Source organism: Protobothrops mucrosquamatus, unplaced genomic scaffold (assembly GCF_001527695.2).
Source record: "Protobothrops mucrosquamatus isolate PMUCROS unplaced genomic scaffold, P.Mucros_1.0 scaffold303, whole genome shotgun sequence".
Classification (NCBI taxonomy): Eukaryota; Metazoa; Chordata; class Lepidosauria; order Squamata; family Viperidae; genus Protobothrops; species Protobothrops mucrosquamatus.
Genome location: NW_015386645.1, coordinates 823411 through 833628, shown reverse-complemented (window position 1 = coordinate 833628; position 10218 = coordinate 823411). Strand labels below are relative to the sequence as shown.

At 34.9% G+C, this 10218-nt stretch overlaps 1 protein-coding gene across 1 annotated transcript in view; it reads left to right on the top strand.

The window, feature by feature from the left end:
• The first annotated feature begins 4393 nt into the window (after positions 1-4393).
• LOC107286627 (vomeronasal type-2 receptor 26-like) overlaps positions 4394-10218 on the top strand; it is an 11173-nt gene continuing 5348 nt past the window's right edge. Inside the window, exons 1-3 of the mRNA XM_029283974.1 lie at positions 4394-4960; positions 6088-6265; positions 7279-8130. Of these exons, the coding sequence (XP_029139807.1) occupies positions 4689-4960; positions 6088-6265; positions 7279-8130 (1302 nt within the window). The 5' untranslated portion in view covers positions 4394-4688. The remainder of the gene's footprint in view (positions 4961-6087; positions 6266-7278; positions 8131-10218) is intronic.

Sequence of the window (10218 nt, the reverse complement as noted above, 5' to 3'; positions counted from 1 at the left end):
GATCCGGATGATTCCGGATCTCCTTACTTTCCGCCGCGCCCTCAAGACATGGCTTTTTCAGCAAGCGGGCCTGACCTAGGGAGGATTTTAGGCAGGGATAATTTTAAAAGTATTTTAATTGGAAACACAGCTTGTAATATTTGGTTTTAATTCGGCTTTTATCGGGGTTTATTTTCTGTATTTTTGTATTTTTGTATTTGTAATTTTTTTGTATTTTGTGTATATTTGTTTTTAATATGCTGTGAACCGCCCTGAGTCCTATGGGAGAAGGGCGGTATACAAATTAAAATAATAAATAAATAAATAAATAAATGTAATGAAAGTTTGACAACTATGTTTTATATTGTCCTTTGTTTTATGGGGTTATTGATGGCTATCAGTTTCACAGTGGCTTTCCTTGCTAGAAATTTACCTGATAGCTTCAATGAAGCCAAATTTATCACTTTCAGCATGATAATTTTTTGTAGTGTCTGGGTATCATTTGTTCCTACCTATCTGAATACCAAGGGGAAGTACATGGTGGCGGTGGAGATCTTCTCCATTTTGGCTTCAGGAGCTGGATTACTAGGCTGCATCTTTCCCCCAAAATGTTACATCATTATTATGAGGCCTGACTTTAATAAAAAGGAAAGACTACTACAGAAATAACATTAATTAAAATATTTACTAAGCATTTTGAATGAAGTTAAATACTGTATGTTGTTTACAGCATGTTGATCTTTCAGTTGTATTTGTCTTTACTTAAATACTTTATCTTTCCTTAAATCCTTTCTTTAAACCCTGTTTGTATTTTCTTAAATCAATTAAAAAGTATAACATTTCTGACTCATGTTTAATTAGGTTCTCTTTATCTACTTTTAGGACTTTTGTTGAAAAGAGATCGTGTTTTAGATCATATTTACACAGGAATATTGAAAATTAAAAATGGTTCACATTTCTTTAAGCACTACTGGAAAGCCGTCAGCATGGGAGAGAAATATTACATACTGCAGTATTCCTGCTTACACCTCAAAATTATTGTGACATTATTGTGTTTGTATGAGTGTATGTGTGTTGTGGCATGTATATGGCGAGGTTTTCCAGAAGTGGCTTGCCATTGCTTTTTTCTTAGGGCTGGGAAACGTGACTGGCCTAAAGTCATCCAGCTGGTTTTGTGCTTAAGGTGGAATTCACTGGCTAGTCTAGTGTCTTACCACTAGACCAAACAAGCTCAAGTTGGCTTTTTTGTATTACTTTTTTTAATGTATTGTATTTCTGATGAATGACTGTAATAAAGTTTTGATTTGGTTTCTAGCAATTAAATGATCTGTGTGAGTGAATGTTTCAATCACACTAGCCTTAAACTTTGATTTGTAATTCAATTTTGTTTGTTTTTCAATTGAATTTACAGCTTATATGTTATATTAAAGGTGGAAAGAATTCTGAAATTATTTATTTGGTGTGATTTTTTTTTACATCTCAAAAACCTGGCATTTTAACAGGGGTGTGTAGATTTATATATCTACTGTATGTATCTCTAATTAAATCCATGTTGCTATTACCACCTTAGTGACAGATCATCATGGGGAAAATCTAACTATGTGGTAGCTTGAAGTAAAAAAATGACTTGATGGCATATAATCAATAAATCAATTACTTGGTCTAATTAATTATGTTCAGATATATTTTTCCTATAGTTATATCTTTGAGATTTTGACTTCAATCATGGACCAAAATAGAAGATGGTGAAATGCCCCAATGTTATTTTACTTCTATTACCAATTTCATAAGAAGATAAAACCTGCAACTGAAGAATTATGAATGCAACACACATTGTATAAAATGCTAATAATATTATAATAACTGTTCCCCAAATAAGCACATTGGTGACAATCTTCAGATTTGCTGTGTAGTCCATCTGAGCTTAAAGTTGCCACTTAGAATAGGAAAGTGACTTAGGCTCTGGATAGGATTGTACTCATTTAATCTCTCATAACTCATAGACCACTTTGTCCTTTGGTATATGGAGGAATGGAGAGGGTTGAAATGGATGAGGAGATGTCCAGAGCATTGATGGTGGAAGTTAAGGAATGAACTTGATTGATCATGGTTAAAATCTGCTATTAAAACTATATCATGGTGATTCGGGCAGAGAAGCATAACTATTTCTCCACACTAATTGCATCTACAGATAATCAGCCAAATTTAAGGTCAGCCATCTTCTCCTGAGGAAGTTAGATACAGAGGTCTACCTGAAGGGCCATGCTGAGGAATATACTGATTTTCTGAAAGTGCCTCAGTATTTTTAGGAGGCTGTGGTCCACACTCTTTTTAAAAGCCCATCACTAGACTCCAGCCTATTACACAATAATTTTTGTCCTGTCTCCAATGTTCCCTTTCTGGAGAAAGTAGTTGAGCAGGCAGTTATGCAGTAGCTCCAAAGATTCCTGGATGAAATGGATCATTTAGACCCTTTCCAGTTAAGGTTCAGGCCTGGATATAGGATGGAAATGGCATTGGTTGCATTTGTTGATGATCTTGATGATCAAAGATTCTTTGAACTTTGATTTGGAATTCAATTTTGTTTGTTTTTCAATTGAATTGTATAGCTTATATGTTATATTAGAGGTGAAAAGAATTCTGAAGTTATTTATTTGGTGTGACTTTTTTTTTTTTTACATCTCAAAGAGCCCTGGTGGCGCAATGGCTAGAATGCAGTACTGCAGGCTACTTCTGCTGACTCCCAGCTGCCAGCAGTTTGGCAATTCGAATCTCACCAGCTCAAGGTTGACTCAGACTTCCATCCTTCTGGAGTCAGTAAAAATGAGGACCCAGATTGTCGGGGGCAATATGCTGACCTCTGTAAACTGCTTAGAGAGGTCTGTGAAGAGGTACAGTATATAAGTCTAAGTGCTATTGCTATTGCTAAAATCCTGGCATCAAAAACCTGGATGAAATAGTGTGTCCAGCTCTGATCTACTTGACTTCTCAGTGACCTTCAATACCATTGACCATGGTATTCTTCTGGTTTCAGGGGTTGGAAGTGGGGGCCTCTGTGTTGTTCTGATTCACTTTCTACCTCTGTGGTCACTCTCAATGAGCATTCAAAGGAAGAGAGTGATCCAGCCCTCATCCCCTACTTTATGGTTTCTGCAGGGCTTGGTACATTTGCCACTTCTGTTTAACATCTACATGAAGCTGCTGGTTGAGATAATCTGCCATGGGCTGAGATATCATTAATATGTTGATGATACAGCTATATGTCTCAGCCCATGGTGAGTTAATTGATACTGTGACCTCCCTCTTGCAGTGCTTGGATGCTGTTAAGTGCTGGATGGGGAACAACGGGCTGAAACTGAACCCTGGCAAGACCAAGTGGCTCTGGGTTTGAGGGTTTTTTGATCCATAGATAATTGCCATCTCTGGTCTTAGATGGGGTGGCACTGTCCCAGTGTATAATCTGGCAGTTCTCCTGGACTCACAACTCCTGTTTAAGGAGCAAATGGCAGTCATGGCCATGAGAGCCTTTGCACAATTGCAAGTTGTACACCTTTTGCTGAACCAACAATCTCTGTTCACAATCACTCACACTCTAGTCACCTTCCATCATTATTATTGTAGTGTACTCTACATGTGACTGCCCTTGAGAAGTGTCCGGAAGCGTCAATTGATTCTAAATTCAGCAGCCTACATGGTTTTGTGCAAGCCTAGATGTGCACATATATGATCTCTCCTGCAGGAGCTGCATTAACTACCAATTTGCTTTAGGGCCCAAATCAATGTGCTGGTAGTGACCTTTAAAGCAATAGCTTGGGACCAAGTTATTTAACTCTACACAGAAGAGTTGGGAGGAAGGCAATGCTACAGGTTCCCTCTCCTAAGGAGGTACATATAGGGGGATCTGTGGTGACTCCTCCTTGTAGAACATAATCCCCATAGAAATAAGATTGGTCTGTAATTTTTTTACTCTTTCACAAGATCCTGCAGATCTGATTCACCAAAGGGCCTGAGGAACCCAGAGTGGAATAGAACCCACCCATCAAGTGGCTTATTTAATTGGGTTGGGAGGTTATTGCTTTTCATTGCTTTTATATTGGGTTTTTATCTTTATAAGCCACCTGGAGTCACTGGGTAGCCATGTAAGTTTTATTAAATAAAAATAAATAGGCACATCAAACAAAATTCAGGCAATAGCAGTACTTTGATTAATTAATTTATTTTAGAATATATGAAGAGAAAGACATACTTAACAGATTAAATTTTATTTAATACAATTTAATTTGATTTACTTTGCTGTTTAATTAATCCTGATTGAAATTTCCATTTGAATTCAATTTTTTTGTCATTTAGAAAACCAACTTCAGATACTGGAGAAGATTTTTTTTTTTTTTTTACTTTTTCTCAGTTAGTTCTTTCTATTCCCCAGCTACCATTATTTTGTCCTTAATTCTAAGTTACAGTTCCCCATGTATCACAAGTTGGTTTATACACCTGAGCATGTCTAGATCTGTACAATCATTATCAATTATGTGTTATTATTTTCACCCTCTAAAGAATTACAGAAAATATTAAAACTAATATATTTCAACAGTAATAAAATATAATATTCTTTTTTCTCTAGAAGACAAAGTCTTTTCAGTCTGATTTTTTTTAAAATGACACCTCTGCTTTAAAGCAGACTCATGGAACATCAGGTTGTCTTATTTTAAATGCCTAATTCTCATGGAGTGAACAGATGGCTGCGAGATAAATTGGTCTGCAAGATGATATTATTCTTTGCATCTGTAGCAATATTATCCTTGTGTGTAGAAGCTCATACACGTCTTGCTAAATGTTCTGTAGGAAACCAGCCTCTTATTAAACATAAACAATATCATTCAGAAGATTTGGTCATTGCTGGCATTTCTTTTCTAATTTATATGATGTCTGAAAAAGTAACATTTACAAGAAATCCATCAAATGAACTAGTTGATGATTTCATGTATGTAATTCTTAGTTTTAAGCAAAGCAAAACCAGAAATAATTAAAATTTGGGGCATGATTGAATTAGAGTGAGAGATGAATTCTAGATTGCCTAAACTCCACTATTTTTTCTCTCTTTTAATAATATTATTACATCAGTTATCATGTGATTCCTCAAACTCATATTCCAATTTATTTCTATTTCAATAGCTTCCAATACCCTCCTTGATAATTTTTGGGTGAATATTAATTTAATTTTATTACATTTCTTTTTCATGTGGCAATAACCAGGTGAAGTATAAAAGAAATAAATGTTTGCAAAGACATTATTATTATTATTATTATTATTATTTTAATTTGTATACCGCCCTTCTCCCATAGGACTCAGGGCGGTTCACAGCATATTAAAAACAAATAATATACCCAAAATACAAAAAATACACAATACAAAAATACAAAAATACAAAAGAATAAACCCCGATAAAAGCCGAATTAAAACCAACATCTCATTGCTTTATAACAGTGATCATCTGTAGATGTTGTGCATGACTGCAGTTATACCCACATGCAGATATTGTATCAAATACTCTCATAAATTCACATTGTACAATATAATGATAATTGAATTTCCTTTTTCAATAACCGAAGAAGCATGTTTGTAGGGATTAAGAGCAAGGAACAGAAGCTGGAAATGGTGGAGTAGAATATTTGGGTAGGAGGCAGAATTAAACCAGGATCCCTGTAATTATTTATAATTATTCCATTTTGCAATTCATCCTTCTGAATGTATCCAACTAATTAGGACCATCTCCAATAGACAAGGAAGATTTTTAAACCTATTGTTATGTAACTTTCACCTCTGTCTAGAAACTGTCTTAGACAATCAAAGAGATGCCTTGCTTGAATGTTAATATACCCCTTTCTTTCAATGCTCATGGGCTACATAATCTTGTGTGATACAAAATTAGAAAACATAGATTAGATTGTACCAAATTCTGAATTTGGCTAGCGATGCTCTAATACTCATTTCAGGTTGTATATGCAAAACTACCAGCACAATTTGGCTTTGGAATTTGCAGTCAAAGAAATCAATGAGAATTCCAAGATCCTGCCTAATATGACCCTCGGTATCCATATCTCCAATAGCTATGTCCTGGCAAGATGGATCTATCTGGCTTCCATGGAGCTTCTCTCTACAAAAGGAAAGTTCATCCCAAACTACAAGTGTGACCTCAAGGACAATATAATATCTGTGATTGCAGGACATAATGCTTACATTGGTCGATTTATGTCAAATGTTCTGAGCATTTACAAGGTTCCACAGGTAAGAATTATTCCAAAAAGAAAGAAGTGAAACTGAACAACTTATTCACATATTAATGTGGTCATTTGTGGTTTGTGCATAGTGATAAATGAAACAAAAAATAAGACTATGCAATAGTCGTAGTTTGATTATGTTTCAGTGGGGTTTTTTGTATGGGTGTGTTTTTAGAACAGGCCTGTTATTTAATTCGATTTTAGAACAGAAACTATTTATTTATTATCGTGGTTTTTAGTATCGCCTGTTCACCGCCCTGAGTCCCGTAAGGGAGATAGGGCGGTATATAAATTTAATAAATAAAAAAAATAAAATAATAAGCTCATCAGGAAACTCACTCTATGTATAATAAAATGTACAGTAGATTTACCCCAAATACAATCTACAGCTATTCCTTTTTTAATGTGAGAACACATGGCTATGAAATGGAGCATATTTGACAATCTTGAATTTCTCATTGTACTTAAACTTAACTTCATGAAGGAAAATATTTATTCAGATTTTTATTTGCAGAATACAATTTTATCTTCTAGTTTACATATTCAGCTAATATAACTAAAATATAAGAGTGTTGTTAACATTGGATAACAACTGAAGAATTGTAATCAAACTAAATGGATCACCTCTCATATTAAAAAAGATTTCTGATAATATGCTTTATTTAGTTTAATTTATATTCCAAAATTTTATCTAGATTATGAATGGGATCACTGACAGAAATCTTCAAAATAAAGGAATAATCAACTTTGCTTGATATATCACAATTAAATTAAATATCAAAATATATTTCACCAAGGGATGGGAAGGCTGGAATTATTTGAAATGATAGAAAGCTGGATATTCCTATCCTATGAAAAATAATTTCATTAAAGAATGTGTTTTATATACTATGCATAGAATGTGCAAACTCTGCTGTTCTTTGGAGAACAATATTAATATTTGCATCAATACACTTTGTTAAAATAGATACAATTATTTTGAATTGGAAATATATCCTCCGGTTTCTTCATTTTTCTTAGCTCATATATGGTGCAGCTGCAGAGATGGATGACAACATGCATGCTGCCTTCTTCCATCAATTATTTCCAAATGAAGATCTTCAAATTATGGGGATCATCCAATTGTTGCTTCACTTCGAGTGGAAATGGATTGGGCTCATTACTCAAAACCCTGAAAGAGGAAAGAGTTTTATAGAGAATAGGCTTGATTTGTTTTCGCAGAAAGGCATCTGTTTTGACTTCATAAAAGAAATGCCAAAAGAACCTGATACCAATGACATTGAGGATCAACTGGATGGCTATTTTATAATATACAAGATTATTCTGAGAACTACTACCACTGTTGTGATCATATATTGTGAAAATGAGGACATGCCCTTCTTTAGAATGCTGCCATATATTTCAGAATATGTGAACATGCCAATGAAGAGAAAAGATAAAGTTTGGATAATGCCAGCACAGATGGAATTCACATCAATCCCCTTTCAAAGAACCAGAGGCATGGACTTCATTCATGGTGCACTAACTTTGGCAGTTTCCTCAAAGGAAATAGTAGGGTTTAAGAAATTTATTCAGATGAAAAAGCCTTCTTCTGAAGAAGACAGCTTGACAAGAGTGTTTTGGGAACATGCATTTGAATGTACTTTCCCAAATGCTGGGTTAGATGAGGACCGTGGCAATAAATGTACTGGTGAGGAGTCACTGGAGACCCTTCCCAAATGTCTGTTTGAAAGTAGTATAACTGGTCAAAGTTATAGCATTTACAATGCTGTCTATGCAGTGGCCCATGCTCTGCAAGCCATGCTTTCATCTAAATGCAGAAAGAGAGGACATCCTTGGGAACTCAGGAGTTTAAGTCAACAGTCATGGCAGGTAAAAACAAAATGAATGTAAATATCCCTTTATCCAAATGACAACCATATAAGTGTGTTCAGCTAGTATTTTGGAATGTATAGCTAATAAAAACAAAATGATATATCAGACTTTCAAAGAGAGGTACATTTTGCCTTAATAATTCAGGGTAAAATTAAACAGGGTGTGCAACAATGCTGAGAATGGGCACTAACAAATGTTAATTCAAGAGTAAAATGATATTTAGGAGACAGACAAGATGGATGGCAGAGGGCAGTGTTGTAGGAAAATCAGTTTCCACATGAATAGGACTCTTTAGTAGACAAATTGATACATAAGGATATAAGCTTGTAGTAGCTTTATCAGAATGTTCCATATCACACCATGCCATCATTTATTTTACAAAAGAAAAAAGCCAAAATGGAGAAGCCAGCTGTGAAAAAGTAAGTACTTCTACTGCTTCTACAGGTATGAAAAGCCTAAGTAGCAGCCAAGTGCTGCTAATCAGGTGCCCTTGATCAACTGATCATCAGCAAGTGTCACTTTCTCTATAGTGACAGTATATTTAGGATCTATTTAGGATCTATTGGTCTGCAGCATTGAGATATGTCACCATGCCAAAGAGGAAAGATATCAGCAATGATCTTTGAGAAGCAACTGTCGCTGCCCATCAATCTGGGAAGTGTTATAAAGCCATTTCCAAACAATTTAGAGTCTATCATTCTACAGTGAGGAAAATTATTCATAAGCAGAAAACATTCAAGACAATTTTCCATCTTCCTAGTCATCTTCCTGGTCATCCCAGCAAACTCACCCGAAGGCCAGACCATGCAATTCTCAGAGAAATGGCAAAAAATTCAAGAATTACATCTCAGACTGTTCAGGCCTCAGTTAGCATGTTAAATGTTGATGTCAAACCTACAAAACTACTTTGGTTAGAGCCATATTTCTTCATTTTTCGGCTTGCCACAGCTATGGGGGGAGGGAAGATGCATTCTTCTAATTCAGTCATAACAATAACTTTCTTGTGGGAACCAAGGTCAAATTGCTCAAGTGTTTGGCAGGCTAGAATTACCATTAGAAAGCCTGCCAAAGGTGTTAATTGCAGAATGTGATTTATTACATATTTAGTGGGTGGGGAGTTTAACTTTTACTTTGTAACCTTTTGCAGGGGGGGACTTCCAGTCTTGGTTTCACCTATGTTCATGCTGATATTATGTAGCCATTAAAGATTGTTCTTTGAGGAAAGCAATGGCCTCAGAATTCTTATTTGTACTGGTCTCATCTATCGGAACCATGACAATTGAAATTCATGACAGTACAATTCAAAAAAGACTGAACAATTATGGCTTGTTTGGAAGCGTTGCCAGGACAAAGCCTCTGCTCTCTAATAAAAAAACATGGCAACTTGGCTTCTATTTGCAAAGTTGCATCTAAACAAAACACAAGGCTTCTGGAACATTATCCTTTGGATAGACAAGATAAAAGGGGAGATGTTTGGCCATAATGTCCAATGTTACATTTGGTGAACACCAAACACAGCATATCAGCACAAACATCTCATACCAGAATAAATCAAAATTCCTCCACAACCATGTCAAAGATTGATAAAGTCATACAGAAAATGATTTCTTCAAGTTATTGCTGCTAATGTTGCTTCTACAAGTGTTTGAATCATAAGGTGTATTTCTTCACAAATGACTTCTCCATTTTGGCTTTCTTTTTGTAAAATAAATTATGTTGTGGTATAATATGTCACGTGTTGTTATTCATCTGGGATTGTATTTACCTAATTTTAAGAACTGCTAAGGACCAGATAATTTCTAATATATCGTGATACGTAAAACCATAGAACTCAAAATGGGTGTATTTACTTTTTCACATGATTGTATACATAATAGAAGATACAATATTTATTTATTTATTTATTTATTTATTTATTTATTTATTTATTTATCAAATTTGTACCCCGCCCTTCTCCTAGCGGACTCAGGGCGGCTTACAGCCAGTTAAAACAGATAACAATACAAAATACTAAATTTAAAATGTAATTAAAATGAAATATTAATTATTGGCCGTTTCTTTTTAAAATTATTTTAAAACCAAATT